Source organism: Pseudophryne corroboree, chromosome 7, assembly GCF_028390025.1.
Source record: "Pseudophryne corroboree isolate aPseCor3 chromosome 7, aPseCor3.hap2, whole genome shotgun sequence".
Lineage (NCBI taxonomy): Eukaryota > Metazoa > Chordata > Amphibia > Anura > Myobatrachidae > Pseudophryne > Pseudophryne corroboree.
This window is the reverse complement of record NC_086450.1, coordinates 451,419,641-451,443,439: the sequence shown is the minus strand read 5'-3', so window position 1 is coordinate 451,443,439 and position 23,799 is coordinate 451,419,641. Positions and strand designations below refer to the sequence as shown.

General features: G+C 47.2%; 1 protein-coding gene across 1 annotated transcript in view; it reads right to left on the bottom strand.

Moving 5' to 3' along the window:
* The window catches only part of RHBDL1 (rhomboid like 1), a 68,306-nt gene that overhangs the window by 11,704 nt on the left and 32,803 nt on the right, over positions 1 to 23,799 (bottom strand). Inside the window, exons 5-6 of the mRNA XM_063935064.1 lie at positions 8,330 to 8,442; positions 5,532 to 5,632 (exon numbers count right to left, since the gene is read on the bottom strand). Coding sequence (XP_063791134.1) covers positions 5,532 to 5,632; positions 8,330 to 8,442 — 214 coding nt within the window. The remainder of the gene's footprint in view (positions 1 to 5,531; positions 5,633 to 8,329; positions 8,443 to 23,799) is intronic.

Sequence of the window (23,799 nt, the reverse complement as noted above, 5' to 3'; positions counted from 1 at the left end):
ACTGACCGTTTTCTGGGAGTGTGCGGAAAAACGCAGGCGTGCCAGGATAAAACGCGGGAGTGTCTGGAGAAACGGGGGAGTGGCTGGTGAAACGCAGGGTGTGTTTGTGACGTCAAACCAGGAACGAAATGGGCTGAGATGATCGCAGTGTAGGAGTAAGTCTCGAGCTACTCAGAAACTGCTAAGAATTTTCTATTCACAATTCTGCTAATCTTTCGTTCGCAATTCTGCTAAGCTAAGATTCACTCCCAGAGGGCAGCGGCCTAGCGTGTGCAAAGCTGCTAAAATCTGCTAGTGAGCGAACAACTCGGAATGACCCCCTATGTGCGAAATAGTGCTCTGAAGCAACGCATCTTCAAAGAGCTGTGTAATGAAATGGGCTCTGAATTCGAGGTACTTCTGTACTATCCTGGGGAAAGGTGCTGAATTGTGTTTTTGCCATGCGTGTGGAATTAGCCCTGTTTTTGCGAGAGCACCAACATGGTCATGCAGATTGCTTCGAAAATTCTGAGTTCATTCTCATTTTGGCGTACATGGCCGATATCTTCGATGCTCTCAATCATCTCAATCAACAGAAGCAGGGGGTGGGGAACTAAAGCAAGCAATTGCTATGCACTTAGATGAGCTCGCAAAGTCTCTCGACGAATACTTCCCCATCAGAGAGTCCTATCCAGCATGGGTGAGACAGCCGTTCACGTTTAGTGTTGTGACAGCAGATGTCAATGATGAGTACCTCGACGAAATCATTGAACGTCTGCAGAGCCAGGTTCAACAGCAACTCTTCAGAACAACAACGCTCTCAACGTTTTGGTGTCACCAAATCTTACCGTACCCTCTTATTGCTAAGAAAGCCCTTGAGATACTCATACTGTTTGTTACAACGTATCTTTGCGAGCAATCCTTTTCGAGGATGGTAGACATAAAAACGAAGAAAAGGAACAGACTTTGTTGCGAAAATGATTGGGGAGTGGCACTTGCCACGGTGAAGCCGCGTATTTCGGAACTTGTCTCTACAAGGCAACAGCAAAAGTCACATTGATTTGCAGTAAATATTCATTGAGTTATGTTTGTGTGTGACATTCATGTTTTGTTGGTTTTGTTCTCTGAACACAGTGATTTTATGTGCAACTGATGCACGATTCATTTTGTGCACTAATAAAATATATATCCGTCCGCCCCGCATGTTAGCCCCCCCCCCCCCCTCCCTCCGCCTAGTAGCTCCCTGCCTGGCAGGCGGCTACCCGCCACGTTCTTGGTCGCAGTGGCTATGTGTGACATCACGCAGCCACTGCCCACCCCAGCAACGGTCCTGACACGCCTGCGTTGTCCAGACCACGCCCCCCCAACGGCGTTTTAATGCCGTTGGCACGCCCCCTCCCACCCCGCGACTGCCTCTGCCTGTCAATCAGGCAGAGGCGATCACACCTGTGAGCTGCATTCACATCTGTGCGCGTGCGCACAACGCTAAGGGCTTCAGAGTGTGACCGCTGTTGGTGCATCGATCGGCTCTGAGTTAGGCCCAATATCGTATCAACAGACCATGAGTGTGAAGGAAATTCTAGGACCCCCAAATCCGTGCTATATGCATCCTGAAAGATGTTGTAGTATCTATGAAGATAGTGATGTGCACAACGTTTTTTTTCTGCAGACAGTGAATTTATTGGCCTATATATTGTACATCCAAACCCCCTAGTCATTTGTAGTGCTCGGCAAATCTGTCTGCCAATATCTGAGGTGCCAGCGATGACTTATTCGGACAGTGTTGGTATTAGGTATATTATTTACTTTACCCCAGGATGCGGTTGCTATGGAAACTGTTAACAGGCCACAATTTACTGCCTATAAACGTCCTGTTGTTTGAATCTCTCTCTTCCCAGAGCACAGATAGCTTCCCCACAATCACATAGCCCTCATCCTTATGCTCCCCGTCTTATCTCATGCTTATAGCGATGCTGTGGTACTCTCCAGCCATATTACTCCTGGCTGTGCTGTGTGCGCTGTCGGCTCCATTCACTGCCCTCCATCTCCCCGCCATGGAGCTGTCACATCCTTTCATGTCACGCACGTCTGAGACGGTGACATGGATCATTTGATAGCCGCAGAGAGAGGCAGAGAGAATCCTTTCAGTGGTTTTACATTTCGATTTTTTTCATGTATCCCATTATGCTCAGCTGGCGGTGCCAGTAACCGCAGCCAACTCTGTCGTTACTTGACAAAAAGCATCCCCTATAATATGTACACAGTGTGCAGGCCGCTCGTTATGCTCAGAATATGGGATTGATTCCCCTCAGGGCTCTCTGTTTAGTCAGACGGTTGTAAGAAAAGGCTCGCCAGGCCATTACTGGCTGCTTCTGACAGGATTTCAAGCACAGTCGTCCGCTTGGCATGACAAATCCTAAACGTAAGTGTTCATATATAACTCCTAAGTATATCACATTGGGGGCCCATTCATCATCCTTTATGGACCCGTTACACATGCGGAAATGCCATTTTTAGTAACAGGCCCATTCATTATTAGGAGTGAATGAGCGGGAGCCCTGCTCATTCCTATTGGAGGAAGGTCCGGGTTGTGAAGAGGGATCCCGCGGCAACCATATGCATGTGTGGACTCGCGTAAACGTGCACACAGTCGCTTGAAGAAATCCCGAGAATAAACGGGACGAAACGCGTTGACGTCATCACCCGTTTTCAACCGCTGCATGTGTGACTGTGTCTCTGGCCGCTTCTGCCGCTCCTGCCGTTCTCAGCTGTGCCGGTCTTTTGCCGCTCATCTCTGCCGCATCCATCTGTGCCATTCGGCTGCCGCTCACGGTGTGTGCTATACACCGAGGACATTTACATCTACGGCTCATTACTACTGTGGCTCTTTGGACGCTGCTCGGTGCAGCACCGACGGCCTGCTAAAGTCTCTATTGCCTCTGATTGTGTGCTTACAAACGCTGCCCGTCAGCCTGGAACTCCCTAAGCTATTTACCTGAAAAATTAATCCCTGCACTTGTGCTATAGTGGAGGACACTTCCAGGAAAGGGTAATTATTAACCCCGTTTGATCGGGCAAAACACATTATGAAGGACTAATCCTGCACTGGGACGCCAGTGACAGGTTAAGTGGAGACATTTATTCAATAATTTCTATATTTACAAACTGGCATTTAGTAATGAGAATTATGTGGCATTAACGGCAAATGAAATAATTGATTAATGTTTCTTATTAATTGGATATCTCTGTAAGAAATATTGGTTTAATTAATTATAAGTCAAAGTGGCTTTTTATTATAACATTTCACTAAACAAGGAATGCATTCTGGTTGAAATATAATAGCAATTGAGCTGATACATTTTATTGTGTATTTTAACAAGTGTAATTATTTAAAGTGTAACATTATTTGTTTCTAGTAAAAGAATATATTATAACAAGTCTCTTGATTTTTTAGTAAAGGCAAACATTCACTTTATTACCACTGTATTTGTCGTCACTGAAGCGCACAAACACTTCCGATTGCACACAGTCGCCTGGGTCAAGAGTTATAGAGATCGCGGGGACAGATGCTTTTCGGAGCAGTTGTCCCCGCACCGGAGCAATGCTGAATTACTCCGGTAGTTAGCAGTCCACCGCGGTAACTGATGGCGAATAAACCACTGAAACGCTAAGGAAGGAAACACCTTATATAGGAATTCACACGTTATCAGTTGCAGAATGTCCCCATGAAGCATCTGTTTAGAACTAAGAAAAAACCTTGCCAGAGTAACAAGTCTAATTCGGCCTGGCGTTACCTCTGCCCCGGTACTTTATGTTATGTACTCAAATGTAGATGGGTGGGTTCTATAGGTACCACTAGATTCTCCTAAAAGAATGAAGGGATTCAAAGATGGACGTAATAGTAACAAAGACGCAGCAGCTGTTCTAATTTAAATGCAAAAGCAGCAGGAGGCATCTGTGGCCCACGTGGTCAAGATGGCAGCCATGGAACTGAGTGGGTTAATCCCTCGTGCTGCAGTGTCATTTTCATATGAACTATCGGTGCTAGGCGCCATGTGCTGTAAATGTGTATGTAATAATGTGTCCTAACGTTATAGTTAATGCATTGTGCGCTGGTTTAGAATTGGGGAAGTGGGCGGAGTCAGTCACAAACAGTTACTGACGGTGAGGGGGAATCCCTAGGAGTGGTGAAGTAACTGCACTCATGTTACTCAGGGAGACGAGTAGCCACCCTCTATTCTATGGGTAGTGAGGTAATCCGGTTACAGCATCTGTAATAGAAAATGCCCACTGCAGGCTTTTGTGATCCGCTGCTGAAGTTGCAGCATCAGATAGTTTCTGTGAACATTGCGTCCAGGGAACTCCACCAGTCCCAAAGGGACACCAAAAACTTAGCAGATTTCCTCCACTAGCAGTCAGCCATTTTGGTCTGGAAATACCAGTCAGCTGTGGAGCCATCTATGGACAACAAGACACTGATGGATTTACTCCCAGGCTTTTAAACAGGGAACTAGCACATGCTGACTGCACAAAGGCTATAGGTAAGATCCTTTCAATTATATAGAAAGTCAGTTTGGGGATACACTTTTGGGGTGTGTGGCCCCTTGGATTACTCTGGCTGGGCCACTTTGGGACATCACCACCTTACATTTATTTTTAACACCTATATCACCGTGTTTGTTTTTATTTATGTAGCATTTTTCACACATCTTTCATCCTTGCAACACTGATCAGCTAACCTCCCTCTCTAACACTCTGACACCTTACTGCTATCCTCTTTCTAACACTCAGCAGCTTCCCTCACTTGCTTAACACTGATTTCTCACTTCTATTTCTTATCTGTGTGATGCCCTGGGGTGGTTTGGGGGCGAACCCCTATCATGTTAGGGACCTGTCCAATGAGGTCACCTTGAAGAAGGTGGGCAGGCTCATATACTGGCCAATATATGCCACGAACCTCAAATGTTATAAATTTAATGGTGTATGGTGCTCCTGCTCTCTTGTTCCTATATTGCAGTACTAAGTCCCAGCAAGGTAGCACATCCTATTATAAGAAGCTAGGGTGTGCAGTCCATGCCTCCTCTCCACAATTTACTCTGGGATGGGCAAGCAAATGGGTGCCCTTTTTACTTTGCCAAAATTTTTGCAATCTCCTACAGGTGCCAGCTGCCATCCGAGAAGTTGGGGGGAGGTTCAGGAGCCTAATAGAAGGGCTATCTGATAATAATGTACTGAACACAATGATCTAGCTACAATCATTCTACATTTCTCCCTTACTAGGGTTATCCTATAGTATTTTCCATACAGCAGTAGCCACATTGAACATCACAGCAAAAATGATATGACGTTCTATAGATGTTAACTTATATGAATCAGGGGTGTGCCAATCCTCCCACACCCATTTCCTGGTGAATCCAGTGCGAGATCCAGTGGGTGAAACGAACGTTTGTCATTTTTATTTTTTTCCAATTAAAGGTTTTTAGCCGGTGTCCATATGTGTATGTATGTATATGGCTGATGTAATATCATTGCCATCCATGTGCAGCACTTACCAAAACAACATTAGCGAGATGGGCAGAACAGAGGGCATAGACTCCTCCAGAACCTCCTACCAAAGGGGCTCTCATGTCTGTGACAGAAACTGCAAGGGATCCTGGGAACAGAGGACAGGAGGATGATTAAATTGCAAGCACAGTGACAGCAAATGCAAACCTCATTTGTCAAGGGAGCATCTAGGGAAGTGCCCTCCCCTCTCACCCCCCCCCCCCCCCTTGCCTGAATCAAAGTGATCAATGTTCTGGCCAACCCTACTCTTTGCTGTTGAGGTCCATGTTTATTCCTGGCTCCCCCACCCCATAAAAAGGGACCAATACACAAATAAGCAGCAATAAAAGACATATGTCTGGCCTTCCACCTCCCATAATTTCTCTGCCACTTCCAACTGATGGCGTTAAAGGTTTCCAGCACCAATATCTATCGTGCTTGAAACACTATGTCAATGGCCTGAAGCTACCAGGTGAAGAGACCTGGAAGCTCCCCACATAGGATCAAGCAGCCTAATTATATATTGAGCCCTCAGTTTGGCCGCTCCGACAATAAATAAATAAATATATATATATATATATATATATATATATATAATGGAAAAAACGAGGCGGCACTCAGAGACTTTCACTTCTATAATATAATTGTGCAAATGGTGCAAAAGGTCACATCAACGTTTCGGGGACCTGGTCCCCTTCTTCAGGATAACAGTGGTGCAAAACAAGAGTGTTTAAATAAGGTTAGAAACACTTACCCCCTGACCCCATTCAGTCACATGCTGCAGCGTTACTCTCCGGCCGCCCGCTCAGGACTTCCGCCCGGCTCACTGACGCCTCGGCGGGGCCGGAAGTGACGTCGCGGGAGGGAGCCGCGTCACCATGGCAACCGCTCGAGGAATACTCACTGTTCGAGCGTCTCCTCCCGGCCGCGTATCTCACTTCCGCCCAGACGTCCACAAGTCCCACGAGCTCTGGAGCTACATCACGGAAGCCAAATATGGCAACAACATCCTGACCACTTTAACAATAGGAGCCCTGTGGCTTATGAAAAGATGGTGACAGAGTGAGCACGTAGCGCCTGTTGTTGCCATATTTGATACATATCAGTAGGCCAGTTTAACATTTGAGGTGTCATTATGCACATTAGTCTTTGTACCTATGGATATTTTTAATTGTTGTTTTTAACTGTTTTGCAGCTTGCACTAGCACTTTAACATGATTTGTCACCTTTATATTGACCTCCTAAGGTCATCTTATTTTGTCACTTATGTTAGTGTATGATATTATGTTTATTCACAGCAGACAGCGTTACCACGGTAACGCAGCTGGCTTCCGTGATGTGGCTCCAGAGCTCGCGGGACTTGTGGACGTCTGGGCGGAAGTGAGATACGCGGCCGGGAGGAGACGCTCGAACAGTGAGTATGCCTCGAGCGGTTGCCATGGTGACGCGGCTTGCTCCCGCGACGTCACTTCCGGCCCCGCCGAGGCGTCAGTGAGCCGGGCGGAAGTCCTGAGCGGGCGGCCGGAGAGTAACGCTGCAGCATGTGACTGAATGGGGTCAGGGGGTAAGTGTTTCTAACCTTATTTAAACACTCTTGTTTTGCACCACTGTTATCCTGAAGAAGGGGACCAGGTCCCCGAAACGTTGATGTGACCTTTTGCACCATGTGCACAATTATATTATAGAAGTGAAAGTCTCTGAGTGCCGCCTCGTTTTTTCCATTGTGCACCACCGGTTCCCGGTTGGGGAGGGCACCAGAGCAGCATCAGTCCAGCATTGGACTTTGTGGAGTGCCGGAGCAGCTATACTTTATATATATATATATATATATATATATATATATATTTATGCCCATCCATATAATAATTACAAATATGATACATGAGGGTCACATGCATGAAACCTGGCAGAAACCCTTCCCTTGTAAACAAATATTTTGCCACATTCTATAAAGAGCTTTGGTGGTCATTCCGAGTTGTTCGCACGTTGCCGATTTTCGCTATGCTGCGATTTTGTTGCTAAATGCGCATGCGCTAAGTTATTTAACACAAAACTTAGTAGATTTGCTGGTGTTCTTGCGGCGCTTTTCAGTCGCACTGCTGATCGGTGAATGATTGACAGGAAAGGGGCGTTTCTGGGTGGTAACTGATCGTTTTCTGGGAGTGTGCTAAATAATGCAGGCGTGCCAGAAGAAAACGCAGGAGTGTCTGGAGAAACGGGGGAGTGGCTGGCCGAACGCAGGGCGTGTTTGTGACGTCAAACCAGGAACTAAACGGACCGAGCTGATCGCAATCTAGGAGTAGGTCTGGAGCTACTCAGAAACTGCAAGAAAAAATTTAGTAGCAGTTTTGCTAATCTTTCATTGGCTATTCTGCTAAGATAAGATACACTCCCAGAGTGCGGCGGCCTAGCGTGTGCAATGCTGCTAAAAGCAGCTAGCGAGCGAACAACTCGGAATGACCACCTTTGGTATTGTACTAAGTAAATATAAGAATGGCAAAATACAGGAGATGATGCACTTGCTGAAAGGCCTAATTGTGGGGCATGGGTTTATATACCCTGAGAGATAGTAAAGAGATGTTAAACTCAGGGTACGTTAGGAGGGACATTCTATAAAATAATGCTAAAAAAATAAATAAATAAATAAATAAATAAATATAGAAATGTCATTATGACCACCAGGTGTCAGTGTAGATCACATCAATTCCAACATTACAGTTTGTATTCAATTCTACCGCATGATGTACTCCTGTGTATATTATATTGGGCAGATACACCTGGATGGGTGGTAAATGTGTGGACTCACCTGCCAGCACCCCAGCTAAATACAGGAAGCTGATCCTAAGCACCCCATGAACCATCTCTAACGGCACGCCAATCATCAGCTGCAGGAGCGTGTTAAATCCCAGTTGTTCCAGGCTGTAAAAAGCACAGATGGCACAAAGTACAGTTACAACTTTGCATTCTTTTTCATTAACACAGCTGTATTATTATATTGTGTGTTTTATTGCTGTGCTGCTTTTTGTCAGATGCTGGTTATTACAGATGGAGCCCTGCTCATCTATCCCTTTAATAGGATTAATTGAGCCAGGGCAGTCAGACTTAATCCCCTGCTGTATTGTTATCTCTGTATTGTATTGCAGATGAAAGGCTTATGCTAATAAGTCTTGGTGCACCTAGGCGCAGCAGAGAAGACTAGATGAGCGAGGCTCCATCTGTATCTTCTGATAGCCAGCAGGTGTCACTGTTGCAGTTACTCTCTATGAAGAGGCTTAGACAGCGACTAAAAACTCTCTGGAACTTTTTTTTTTTTTAACACTTTTTATTGAAGCATTGTACAAAAGTAACAATCAGTATCTAAAGGGAAAATACAGATATTGTATTCAAGAGTGCGAAGAAATAAATTCAAAAAGTGAGCAATATCACTAGTCTTGTACAATACAGGTATACTGATTCAGAAACAAAGTAATACAATAGATACAATAATGTAAAAAATTAACAACAAAAAAGAAAATATGGGTAGTCTCTCCCCCGCCTCCCCCCCCCCCCCATCAAATCAAGTGACCTTCACCTAGCAGGGGGGGCGTGTCTAAAATTATAGGTGGGTCATTATCTACAAGACGCTGTAGATACCAAGTAGTATGTTTTAAACTAGAATATATTTGACCTCTAATTTCTACGGACAGTGTGGCGATATATGTTTCCCACATGTCAAAAAACATTCCCACTTTTTTCTCCTTTTCCAAGGAGACCTCCACCCAGTTCATTCGGAATATATTAAAGAGTTTTGATTTAAAGAGTGACATAGTTGGCGAGGCAGTAGAGATCCACTCATGAAGGATTGTTTTTTTTAGCTGCCGCGCTGATAGCTATCAGTAAGCGTTTACAACCTGTAGTAACCCTCGTTCCGGGAGGAATTATACCAAATATCGCCCAAGCCGCAGTGAAGGGTATCTCTGGAACTTTTAATGCACTAAAGATGAGGAGACTAAACACGAAATAACATCAAAATAATGTATTTTATGATGTTCAATTGTCTGATGTATTATAAAACACTGGTTACCAGTCCATCAAAATGACGGAAAACATAAGAGTAATGTCAGCGCTCTTCTGTTGTCTGTTTCGTCCTGTTCTATATAGAGGTGTCCTTTCTGACTGTAGCAGTATATCAGGCATGCCTGTCTATCACCGAGCAGAGGAGCCCACTGTCACTGCCCAGGGATACAACAAAAAGTCGCTCTCCGGGAACAATTTATCCACTATAAGGGCCCAGCAGAGTGTGGGCCTATTTCAGACCTGACCGCAGCACGCAGATTCCCAATTACCGGTATTCTGCAGCTGTGCAAGGCCTGTTCTGCGCATGCACAGAACAGGCCTGGCGATCTCACCCGCACTTCCCTTTTGCCACTGCCTGATTGACAGGCAGCAGTGGGGAGGGGGCAAGAGGAGGCCTGCGTTCCCAGAAATGGGGGCAAGCGTCACCTCTGTTTTTTTGAGAGGGAGGCGCCAGGGGTCTGCATGTCATCACACAGACTTCCTGACCTCGCAGCCCCAGCTTCCGTACGGTTAGCTGAGTAAGCTGGAACTTCTGCGTGGAACATTATGACGCCATGTTGGATCCCAGCTTGCGATGTTGGTCTCACTGCCCCTCCTGGAGATCGGGCAGAATTACAATGCTGCTGGCATGTAGCATTTCATTTTCGTCCATCTATGAATCTAGCCCTGTGTATGCTAAAGTCCACAGTCAACAAGAGGAGGGGACAGGGGTGTGTTGTGACCACCCACTTCGACTGGCAGGAGGGTGAATCTTGGTGTACTTTCTGTAGAAGTGAACCAAGCATCCATGCCCATCCGTGGTCCTGCTCCGCCAGGTAACTGACCCCCTTAATAGAGTAACAAGGTATAATTCCAGTGTAGAGTCTGGAACCTGACTCCTAGAGGATGGGGTGGGCCCCTCAGCACTGGTGTATCTATAATGGGTGCAGGGTGTGTGGTGTGGGCCCCCCTGGACCTCGGGTGCCCATATGCACCACACACACTGAACCCTTTATAGATATACCAGTGCTGAGGGACCCACCCCTTCCTCTAGGAGTCAGGTTCCAGACTCTACACTGCCATAATACCTTGTTACATGGGCCCCCAAGGTCCAGGGGGGCCCACACCGCCCACCCTGCACCCATTTTTTCATATGTACCCTCTGGAGTCCTGCGTCAGCAGTGCTTCAGAAACCACTGGGAAAATGGCACGGCAGCCATTTTCCTGGCATTTCGCGCATACGCAGTAGGATAATCATTGGGAAAATGGCCACTGCATCATTTTTCCCAGAGGCCTGCGCACTAGACTCTGTGTAGCACTAGGGTCTCCTAGTGACCCCAGTGTCTATTACGTTGATGGCTAGAGAGGAGGGGGCCCCAAGAGAGGCTGCACACGGGCCTCCTCCTCCCTTGATGCACCCCTGCCCCTCAGCCAGTGGAGCCCACCAGGGGTTTCCCCTGCCCACCCTGCTGCCGTAACGATATACAGTGGTTGCCAAAATTGCGGACACTTTTTGAAATTTTATGTTTTTCAACTTCGAATGCTTATAAAAACTGTTACACTTGACTGCATATCTTCTCTTGTAATGCAAATATTTGACCTCTGTTTATTGTGTTGAATTCAGCATTCAATTTCCTTTCATTTGATACAGGTTGAGTATCCCATATCCAAATATTCCGAAATACGGAATATTCCGAAATACGGACTTTTTTGAGTGAGAGTGAGATAGTGAAACCTTTGTTTTCTGATGGCTCAATGTACACAAACTTTGTTTAATGCACAAAGTTATTAAACATATTGTATTAAATGACCTTCAGGCTGTGTATATAAGGTGTATATGAAACATAAATGAATTGTGTGAATGTAGACACACTTTGTTTAATGCACAAAGTTATAAAAAATATTGGCTAAATTTACCTTCAGGCTGTGTGTATAAGGTGTATATGTAACATAAATGCATTCTGTGCTTAGATTTAGGTCCCATCACCATGATATCTCATTATGGTATGCAATTATTCCAAAATACGGAAAAATCCCATATCCAAAATACCTCTGGTCCCAAGCATTTTGGATAAGGGATACTCAACCTGTATATGAATCATTGCACCGCGTCAAGTGTAACAGTTTTTATAAGAATTCGAAGTTGAAAAACATTCAAATTTCAAAAAGGGTCTGCAATTTTGGCCACCACTGTATATACAGTACCTCTATGCTGCTGAGGAAGTGGACATAACCCCGGAACACCGCTATCTTTATTAGATCATTTTAAACAACCTTTTTCAGTAGAGACGAATAACTTCTAGATGATCTACATTTCATCTACTTTGAACAAATAACCAGGGGAAAATCTCCTTAAAAGCCGAGGAGTCAGTGAGTAGATTTTCCTCCGGTCACAGAAATGACGATTAATCTGCTTTGATCCGCGGTGATCTGCGAGCGGTTGCTGAGCCAAGCCATTTAGGCTCCATAAGTTTTGCTGGTGTACACTATTACAGTCACTCCTGGTATTGCCTGAGAGCAAGAGAGTAAGCCCGCTCCCTGGCACACAGCCCAGAACAGCCGTCCCCTCAGTAATATACCTCCTCGCAGGCACCTTGCGGGGCTCACATAAGTCAGCTCCATTTTCCTTCAATACACCAGGTAACAAACAGCATTAAACTTCAGTAGCAGCGCTTATTGTGTGTCAGAGTGTGTGAGAAAGCCCCAGCAGTGTCCCAGGGAAATGACAGCAAATTATACCCCGGAAAAGCAGCCCGACTGCAATTTAGGCTTCAGTTCCGACTTCGGTTTTGTGCTTTGCCAATTCTGTCCATGTTTAATAGCATAGCAACATCATCAAAATGGCCGTGCCGCAGTGAGCATAAATTTACACTTTCATCCTCTCCAGCCACTGTTTAACTAGGGTTTGTTCTTTGTTTTTTTTAAGCGCACTTATTTTCCACCTTTCCCAATTTCAGCAGGAAATTCCTGATTTGACGGAGCTAGGGACCCTGTCACTCGCAGTGGGTGCATGTGCCTCCACTTCCTGCGACATAATCATGGTAGGGATGGCCATCGATGATTTATAAATGATTTAGACAATGCCAAGTAGTTTCACCATCGACGTTGGAGAACTGGATGGTATCCCACCAACGATGGAAGCCATGGACCCGATGGTTCCCCCTTTACAAAGGTGCTTGACCCGTCTCCGGAACTTACACACATGCTGACGAAGACTCCTCCCCCCAGCCCCCGCCCCAAAGTCTCATGTTTATCAACTAACTGTAGAACTGGGCTGCCCGGGCATGAAGCACCGATGGTTACAACTGTTATGTGATGGAATAAAACAGCACATCAGTGAACTTGCATGTCTCTGTGTCCTTATGACTGGATTTACAAACATATGAACAAAACAACAACAACCATCAATGGTACTTGCCACATAGTTTATCACCATCGATGGTTTGTGTTCCTATCGCTATCAATTGTAACCATCGATGAACGGCACTCCGATTGCCATATCTACATCATGGTGTTTTTCTACTAATTATTATCACTGTCGCTAAAGTAGGGGGGGCGTGTCGACAACCACAGGGGCTGGTATGACCACACCCACTATGACTCACTATCCCCGCGGCATGCTGTAGTCATGCGCCCGTCACGATTCCAATTCTGCTAATATTGGGAGTTACACATTTACAAATGTTAGAGGAGTGCACTGTCCATTTATATAGATAAAACAGATACATCTATAGTGCACTATCTGGGTGTAGTTTGTATGTTCTCTCAGTTTCCTTCCAAATATGCTGGTATTTTAAGTGGCTCTGATAAAGTTAAGCCAAGTATGTACGCGGCTGCATGGTAGGGAATATAGATTGTAAGCTCTGTTGGTGCTAGAGGGCAGGATTACATGTTCTCTGTACAGTGCTGTGTAATATGCAGGCACTAGATAAATCATAGGTAATAATATATTAGTCACTATGCTTCATCCCTCAATGATTTTGGCCAGATTTGTATTTCCCAGACGTTCTACACCAGCCATCTCGTTTTGGGGGAGAGTTATCAAATCATGGAGAGAGTACCAATCAATAAGCTCCTGTCATTCTTTCTTTTTTTTTTATTCTTTATTTTTGCGCGGTTAAACAGAGTAGGCAAACAAACATTGACAAAAGGGACAAGTGGTCAGGAGAACCCACGTCCAACAGAAACCACAATTTTAGAATAGACAATGAAAATAATCAAAAATAAAACATCCGTAATCAAGTATCAAATTTGGGGGGGGGGAGAGGGGAGGGAGGAAGAGGGGGATGGGGGAAAGGGGAAACCACGATATAATCCAATCACAGTACATATGCTGAAAATAGTGAATTCAGAAACAAGAAAGAAGGAGGGCAAGGGATAGACGAGAGAAGATAAGAAGGAGAAAGAGAAGAGGAGGGAAGAAGAGAAAAGAGAAGAAAAGGGGAGAGGGGATGGAGGAGGAGCAGTAGGCGGTGCCCATGGGTCTGCGGAAGGAGCTAGGGACAAGAGGAGGGAGACGGCGGTCTACGTTCAGCGGCGAGCCAAGGGGCCCAAACCTGCTCAAAAACATGACCCCGGTCATGGAGATAATATGTAATCTTCTCCATTGAGGCAATATGCCAAATTTTGGTTTTAAGGGACAAGAGAGAGGGTGGAGAGGGGTTTTTCCAATTAAGAGCTATCAGTGATTTTGCCGCAGTTAGAATATGTGTAGTCAGTTTTTGGGAGAATTTATCAAGCATCGGCGGAGGGTAACACAGCAAAAAGATCCAGGGATCTTTCAGCACGGGGGAATCCAGAAGGGAGTCAAGGAGGGAGTGGACTAGATTCCAAAAGGGAACGATGGACGGGCAGGACCACCATATGTGCAAAATGAAAAAGGGGGTGTGCTCTCTCTACAATGGCGCTGGTCTCTCTTACGGTCACCTATGTATGTGGATAATACCCAGGTGTGAAAGTGTATGTTGAAACACACTGGTATGGTAAATAAAATTGAATTTAATACAATACTAACATGCAATGTCTAAAAACAAGCAATACATAAAAAAAATAAGTGGACTGGGAACAGGCCATGGGGGGAATGTGATACTACCGGATGCAGGTGGAGGAGCCGCAGGTGTCAAATAAAGGCAGGGTACCCCGGGAAATACCCTGCTGGTGGCTCCTCTGATCGAATTCCCTTCCAGGCAATCAGGAAAACAGTCTGCCAAACGTCCAGGGGGTGGGCAGCGCCACAAGGTATCTCCTGTTCCCAGTCCACTTGTTTTTTTTATGTATTGCTTGTTTTTAGACATTGCATGTTAGTATTGTATTAAATTCCATTTTATTTACCATACCAGTGTGTTTCAACATACACTTTCACACCTGGGTAGTATCCACATACATAGGTGACCGTAAGAGAGACCAGCGCCATTGTAGAGAGAGCACACCCCCTTTTTCATTTTGCACTTTTATACTGAACCCCCTTAGGGAGCTCTGGCACTCTCCACATGGCCAGCTGTCTCAGTCCTATACAGCGCAGACTTGCTACCCCCGCCCTCCAGTTTGCACAGGTCCACCATATGTGTAGCATAGTGCCTCTAGATCCGCAGTTCCTCCAGCAATTAGGGGAAGAAGACGGAAAGAGTTTGTTAAGTCTATCAGGGATGTAGTACCAACGGTAGTGAACTTTGTAAGCCGTCTCTTTGAAAGCAGTAGCAATAGAGCATTTAGCAATCCCCAGTCTCATGTCCTCCCAGTCTCCGCTCTCCGGAGGGGGCCCAAGATCACGCTCCCATGCGAGTTCGTGGGGCCAGGAGGAGGAGGGAAGGGAAGAATCTAGTAAAAGGGAGTAAAGTTGGGAGATTAAGCCTTTGGAGAGGTGAGAGTGTACGCATAAACTTTCAAAGGGAGTGAGGACTCGAAGCAAAGCGGAGAGAGGGCAGAGAACCCAAGAAGTGCCGGATTTGTAGGAATTGAAAGGGATTAAGTGAGTACGAGGGGGTCTTCTGTTGGAGGTCAGGTAGGGACAACCATTGACCCCGATCGGCAAAATCAGACGGGAACTTGAAGCCCAGCGTTATCCATGTACGGAATCTCGTAATCGAGAATCCAGGAGGAAACATAGGGTTCTGCCAGATAGGGGTCAAGGGTGAAGGGGTAGTGGTGAGACCCATCTTCAGAGAGTGGGAATCACAAATTTTAAGGTTAAATTTAATAGTGGGGAGGAGTTTGGAGGTTGGGGGTCGGGAGGTAGAGGGCAGACCCCATAAGGGGGTCAGGTCCGAAAGGTTGACGTGGGCTGCTTCGATATCCAACCAGGATACGGACCCCGGAGGAGCATAAGAGGTGACAATATGGGAAAGATGGGAGGCTAGGTAATAGAGTTTGATATCAGGAAGACCTCTACTGCCAGCGGAGGTTGGCCGTTTCAGGGTGTTGGCAGCAATGCGGGGGGGTCTGTGGTTCCAGATAAAACGCACGAGTGCTCGCTGGGTAGTACGAAGAAAGGAGGCCGGGACTGCCACAGGGAGGGTCTAGAAAAGGTAGAGCCATTTGGGGACTATGTTCATTTTAACCGCTATGATCCTGCCCAGCCACGAAATGAAAAGACTGTTGCAGGACGTCAGGTCAGCGAGCGTTTTGGTGAGGAGTGGTGGAAAATTTTCATGAAAGAGAGAATCGTAGTGGGAGGTCAAGTAAATCCCCAGATATTTGATCTTTGTAGGCTGCCATTTAAAATTGAAGTTAGCGCGAAGGGATTCAGCTTCTCGGTGGGGGACATGGAGCAGCATGGCCTCGGACTTGGATTAATTGATCTTGTAGCCTGATACAAGGCTATAAGAATGGAGGACTGAAAACAGATTTGGAAGCGAGATAAGGGGCTGGGTCAAGGAAAGTAGAACGTCATCTGCGATGAGGGAGATTTTAGGATCGGTACGGCCTACTGGTATACCATGTATACCCTGATAAGCTCTAATTTGAGAGGCAAGCGGCTCAATAACAAGGGCGAATATCAACGGCGATAGAGGGCATCCCTGACGCGTACCATTCGATATGCGGACCGGGGCAGACGGGACACCATTCATTAGGACTGTGGCGGAGGGGGTGGAGTATAGTGCCAGAACACCAGTGAGGAAGACACCCGACAAGCCATAGGCCTCCAGGGCGGCTCTCAAAAAACTCCAGGAGATCCGGTCGAAAGCTTTTTCAGCATCCAAGGAGAGCACGATAGTGGGGAACCCCTGGAGTTCGAGATGTGTATAAGATCGATAGCACGTCTGGTGTTATCCCACGCCTGGCGGCCTGGAATAAACCCCACTTGGTAGTAGTGGACAAGGGAAGGGAGATATGGGTTAAGGCGATTGGCTAGGATTTTAGCAAAAATTTTTAGGTCCAGGTTCAGGAGGGATATAGGGCGGTAGCTAGCGCAGTTAAGGGCGTCCTTGCCTTCCTTAGGGATCACCACAATTCTGGCCTCTAACATCTCAGGAGGAAGAGAGTTGCCATGGATAATCTTATTAAACAGGGATTGGAGGTGGGGGGAGAGGAGATCAGAGAATTGTTTGTAGTAAAGAGCTGTGAACCCATCTGGGCCAGGGGATTTACCGATCTTTTGCAAGAGTATAGTCTGGGCAATTTCTTCCACCGAGATCTCGCTGTTAAAATGGTCCATGGCGTCTCGAGGCAATCTAGGCAGGTTAGAGGCTGAGAGAAAGTGAGAGACCAGGTCAGAGTGGGACGGGGAGGGGGGACCAGACGGGGAGGGTGGCAGATTGTATAAGTCAGCGTAGTAGGATTGGAAGGCAGCCCTAATGGCGGTAGGGTCATGGACTAACCGATTGAGAGGGTCTCTAATAGAAATAATATTAGTTTTGGCTCTTGCGGAGCGGAGTCGTGCCGCCAGGATCTTGTCCGCCTTATCTCCCTTCTCATAAAAAGACTGGCGAAGCCATTTGAGACGTTTAGCCACCCGTCTGGAGAGAAGGAGATCAAGTTCCGCTTTAACAGTACGGAGTTCAGACAAGATGGCCTGGTCGGAGGACGCCTTGTGCTGGGTCTCAAGGGTGTGGAGTTTAATAGAAAGTCTGTTAAACTGGGTGAGAGACTGTTTCTTGGCTTTCGAGGCCAGGCTGATGCTGTGCCCACGAAGGACTGCCTTGTGCGCCAGCCAGAGAGTGGACCTGGAAATGTCGGGGGAGTCGTTCAGGGTAAAATAGTCAGAAAGCTTATCCCGAAGATGGGAGCATATCTCCGGGTTGTGAAGGAGGGAGTCGTTAAGGCGCCAAGTCATGGGGCGGGGGCGAGAGAGCAAGCCCGAGAGGTCAGACCAGATCAATGGGTGTATATATGGGCAGCGTGGAGATTCAAGGCAAGTTCGTGGCTGAGCAGGATCATATCGATGCGGGAGTAAGAATTATGAGAAGCAGAATAGAAGGTGTAGTCACGTGCTGAGGGATCTTTTATCCTCCAGGAGTCGTAGAGAAGCTGGGATCGCATGAGACGGAGGAGGGATCTAGAGCGGAGAGAGTCCGACGGGGAAGCAGAGGGCAGAGAGGGAGAGCGGTCTATATTTGGATTTAAAACAGAGTTAAAATCCCCAGCCAGTATGAGGTCGCCTTGCCGGACTTGAGTAAGAAGAGTATCTAGTTTTGCAAAGAACAACTCTTGTCGTTGGTTAGGGGCATAGATGTTAGCTAAAGTGCATAATTTGTTGTTAAGTTTGACTGATAAACAGGAGTGGGGATAGCCAGCCTTTTTTTATCCATCCATGATACGCATCTGAACTCTGGATAAGGTAATCTCTTGAAGATATTGTTGTTTTTTTTGGGGAGAAATACCTCCAGAGTTTCAGCATGGATGGTTTTATGTTTTTTACTTTGTGACTGTTTTTTTTCTTTTTATTGATATTTTACTGTATTCTCTGTTTCATTGGAACTTTCCCCTACCGATTGGGGTTTTGTACAATAAATTTTTATGGTCCTAAGAAGCATCCAGTATTTTTTTCTTTGGAGAGGAAATTGAAAATGAAAGAAACCTTGATGGGCTTTGTAAATCTTGCCTAATTCTGTGAGTAGGGTACGCATTCCATACTTCTGCATACAAGATTACTAAAGATACCTTGATGTGTATAGAAAGCACCCCATTTGTGTGAGTGGGGTACGCTTATTTTCCTTAAAATAATTCAAACACTAATCTTAAAAGTACGTGTCTGTATAGTTGTTGTATATCCTACATGGTTTTGCAAGCTCTACTACTTTGTTTATGTTTGTTTTGGGTACAGGTGGACTAAAGCAACTTGGGTCGAAGGATAAGGTCCAAATTCCACAAGAAAGATACCTTGATGAGCTTCAAACCATTTGTGACACTTTGAGTTGGGTACGCCATGCTTCATTGATTAAAGATACCTTGATGTGCTTAATTTGCTTCATTCACATAGTGAGTGGGGTACGCCTTGTTTAAAATTGGATTTATTATCACTTATAGAGTTACATTATATGTAATTCATGAAGAAATTATTGTTCACTTAAAACTGTATTACACTATATACATTTTTTCTTTATTTGCATGCACTGCATCGTTGAAATCAAGCGAATTATCAACAGATGGAACAACACTGAAGTCTTTTGAATAAGTGACTACACTATATTGTTTGTTTACTATTTTATTTCAGCGCCTAGGATGGTATATCTTCTAAAAATTTGTTATAACACAAGAAACCGGCCATCCTTATCAGCGTGGGAATCTAGAAGTTCAAAGGTGAGGTGACAGGCAAATAAGATCACGACTCCTCGTTTTTTAGCCGAATGGTCACAGGCATGAAAAGAATCAGGGTACGGTTTACATTGTAGCGTAGGGTGGGAGTTATGTAGGAAATGAGTCTCCTGAAGGAAGACCAGGTCGCCCCTATGGAGTTTAAGGGAGGTAAAGAGCTTACCTCTCTTTTGAGGGCTATCGGAGAATGACGTCCCTAGGCTGGGAAGAGTCTTGGGAGCGGGGTCGGAGGGCTCGGTGTGCTCGGTCCAGGAGGAGATGATCTTCGGGGGTGAAGAGGCGTTTAAGGTAAAGATCAAGGTGGGCCGCTTCAACGTCTTCAGGAATACCCCGAATCCTGAGATTATTTCTCCTCGCCCTATTATCCTGGTCCTCATGCTCCTCCCGCAATTGGGCAACATCTTGGCGGAGTTGATGGAAGTCGGTCTTGACCGAGTGTTGGAACGTCACCACCTCTTCCACTCGCCGCTCGAGTTGATCCGTTCTAGAGCCAATTTCGGCGATATCAGACTTCAGGGAGTGGAGAGCCTGGACAGAGGTCTTGACATCCCGCACCTCTTTAAGGAGGGATAGAAAGTCCCTGCGGGTAAGGGGTGTGAGATCGTCGTCATCAGGATCGGAGTCGGAGGGACCATGGAGGTGTTTAGGAGCATCGGACCTGTTCTTGGCTGGGGTGCTCTTTTTTAGTAAGGAATGGTGTGAGGTCAGATCCCTGCGATTTTTTGCCACCTCTGGGCATCTTGTACAGTTGAGAAGGGGGGAGACGGCAGAATGGGGGGTAGAGAAGGCGCTCCAGCAGTATGGCTCAGGACCAGGGGGAAGGGTAAGGCGGGGGTACTAGAGAGATGTCATGACGCGGCCAGCAGGGCAGCGTGGGTGGGACAGGGCCGGGGAGCTTCGGCAGATAGAAAGGCCCATGTGGTCTCGGAGGGGAGACAGACAATCAGAGATCGCAGGAGATGGGCTGGTGTATTCCGTATATCCGCCCCTATCCAGGGTCTGCGGGGGTGAGGCCCGGACACGGACCAGCCAGTAACCGGGACAGTACCAAGCTCAGGTGGCAAGATAGGGGTGTCAGGCCCCAGCAGTAGTAGGGGCCGTCACAGGAGCCGGGAGAAGCAGGGGCCCACAGGGAGGGCAAGAGTGTGCAGGGCCAGAGATAGTGCAGGGGCCCCGAGGCCAGTTGAAATGCGGGCTCCGGAGGGCCACAGCAGGGGGGCCCTTAGCGCAGGGTCTCGGGCCGCCGGGGTGCTGAGGAGACACAGGCTGCCGGGGGGATGGGGATGGCAGCGCTGGGCTGCGGTAGATGAGGGCCCACGTGGAGAGGTTAGGGAAGGAGGGCAGAGATGTGCAGGCTGCAAGCAAGCTGATGTTACCTGCACAGAGCCTCAGCAGTTTTCCGCAGTTATAAGTGTTGCCCGTCCGTGTCTCCCCCCACAGCCGCACGGCGCCCCCGGCTCTCACCTCAGAGCGTGCGTCGTCGGGCTCCGACTTCCGGAAGCAGAGGAGGCCAGAGATCTGGAGTGCCGTGGAAGCCGCTCTCCGGGCGGGTGAGAAGGCCAACGAGGACCAGGGGAGCCCGGAAGAGCCGGACGGCAGACGGGAATCTAGCGGCTGAGACGAGCACCGCCACGCCGGAACCGGAAGCAGCAGCCGCGTCCCAATGTCTGTAAGTAAGAGAGGCCCCGGCTTCACCCCGACCCGCAGGCCGCAACCCGCACAGACACAGGAGGTGTCTGCCGGCTCTGCGGACCACACAGGTCGGAGCAGGGGGACCCCAACAGGGAGGGTGGTGAGCTGTGGGACACCTTAGGGGCGCGGAAAGGGCAAATATATGAGGCCCGGGCAGGAGCTCCAGCTCCACACGTCCTGTCGCCTCAGCAGCCAGGCCACGCCCCCCCCCCGTCATTCTTTCTAGTACAGCATGTAAAGTGACAGACAGAAGCTGATTGGATGATACTTTATCTCTCTCCAAAGCTTGATACATCTCCCCCATGTCGTCTTTTGTGAAGCCATGCCTATTCTATTTATTTAAAGCTATATTTTATTAAGGGCATCTAGTGTGTTACTAGCCAAATGCACAGCCTGCTGCGCTGCTCCATGCCTAAAGCCCGTCAGCATCTGAGGTAACAAGCCAGGTACACACAGCTGTAGTATTTGTTACTGGCTCATCGTGACTTTAAAAATAACTCTCCCAAAATAAGACTGGCCGGCACGCAGGCGGCGCAGTGGTCCTATTGTCAGAGGATGAACCACTTCAGGCCTGTAATTAGGATGTCACAGTTACGTACTCCTGTTACCGTGGCAACAACCATTACGGCCTTGGGATCAATGCAAGAGATCAGCCCTGGGTGGTTCAATACAGCAGAAGAGGATGATGGGTATACGTGTCACACACAGAGAGCACAGAGGGGATGGAGAGAGGAATATAAATGATGTTCTATAGCTAGGGCAGGCATTAGGCTTCAGCATGGATGGTAGGAATATGTTACTGCTGCAATCACAGATGAGCTGAAGAGAGAGTATGTGCAAGAAAAAAACATGTTGCTATCCCTAATGCACACTGAGTGAGAAATAGCACTACATAATAATCAGATAATACGGAGATCTTAGTTGCGTATATCTGCAGATATAGGGTTAAGCCCCCAGGCCGATCGGCAAGGCGTCTCCGTCACTGGGGGTCCCTAATACTAGGTATGGGTCCGGGGTGCAGGACCCCATCACGTCGGCATAGGTCGGCTACCCCAGGTCAGCACACAGGTGAAAGTTAATAAGGGTTAATAAGAAGCTCATAAGTGCTATGTAGGTGAAGTGTGATTAAAATAATACAAAAATATATACAAAGTGATAGGGAAAATCAGAAGTGTTAATAAAGTATTAGGGTGTGCCGACCTGAAGCCGCCTAGCCATACCGACATAGGGGCCACCGCACCCCACACCCACCCTTATTGATTTTCACCTGTGTGCTGACCTGGGGTAGCCGACCTGTGCCGACGTGATGGGGTCCTGCACCCCGGACCCATACCTAGTATTAGGAACCCCCAGTGACGGAGACGCCTTGCTGATCGGCCTGGGGGCTCAACCCTATATCTGCAGATATACACAACTAACCCTCCCCGCTAGGTACCTAACCCTAACCCTCCCTTCCCCGCTGATTAAACCTAACCCTCCCCACTTGATGCCAAACCCTAACCCTCCCTTCCCCGCTGATTAAACCTAACCCTCCCCGCTAGGTGCCTAACCCTAACCCCCCCCCCCCCCCTCCGGTACCTAACCCTAACCTTCCCATCTCTAAACTACGACCCTAACCCCCCTTCTAATGGCTAAACCCACCCCTGCGCGCAGTGGGATGCGATTGAGTTCCGCTGAAAGAAGGATCGGGATTCTAGGCGTCTGCATTTAGATACCGGGATCCTGAGTCCTGTCTGGATTTCAACGTCGGTGTTCCTGCTGCGGACGGCATCCTGGCATCGGTATGCAGACTGCATCCCCAATCGAGTTATAGGTTCGTACACAAGATATTTCAGAACCGTCCATCATTCCCAAAGACGATCTCGGGTTTTAATGATCCCGCACTAGTAAAATGCCTATTTTTTTTTTATATGTACCAACCGAATACATTTATTGAGTAGAATACATGTTTAAGGCAGGCAAACCCATCAAACAATACATCTATAGACTCTCAATGCGCCATCTCAAGCTCCTGGTTACCATGGCGACGAGAAAATAAGTGCACTAAGAAAAGGGAACACTTGTATTTCCAAAGGGAAAGTGCAGCCAGAGCTCTCTCATCTTTGTGTTTTACTGATGAAGTTGGGATAATAACGCTAATGGACTATTCACTTGTGTGCCAGACGCTCTGCTAGAGTCCTCTCCGAGCCTCTGACAGAAAGGAATAACATACAGCACTGTATCACTGCCCGTCTGAGTGAGAGCAGGAGAGCTCTTGTGTGATAAATACAGCACACTTCTGTCCGCACCACAAGGAACACAGAGTACTCACTGATCGTAATAACATAATATATAGTAAATTGTTATTCATCTTGTTTAGGAAACAACAGCCACATTTATAGAACAGAAAGAGCCAGGGGTAAGTGAGGGCATGAATGAAATAATAATTTGCCTAAGTTATACAGTCAGTTTGTTGACATTCATCGTCAGAATGTTGACATGTTCAGAACATCGACAGCCAAAATGTCAACACCCTATTTAAGGTGTAGTGTTAGAATAGGGTTAGGATTATGCTGCAATTAGGGTTAGTGTAGGGCAGGAGTGGTTCTTGGTGCGGGCAAGCAGTGCCTGCGTCCGGGGCACTGCAGCCTGGCGGGCGTGGCCACAGTCACCACGCAGGTGCCCGCCGCCTACCCGCTCCACGGCCGCAGCAGACGCCGTGTGCTGTGTGGGCATCCGCTGCAGCCGGCGCACCTGTCAGACGCTAGAGGTCGTTAATGATCTCTAGTGTCTGTGCGGCGCTGCTATGGGAGAGAC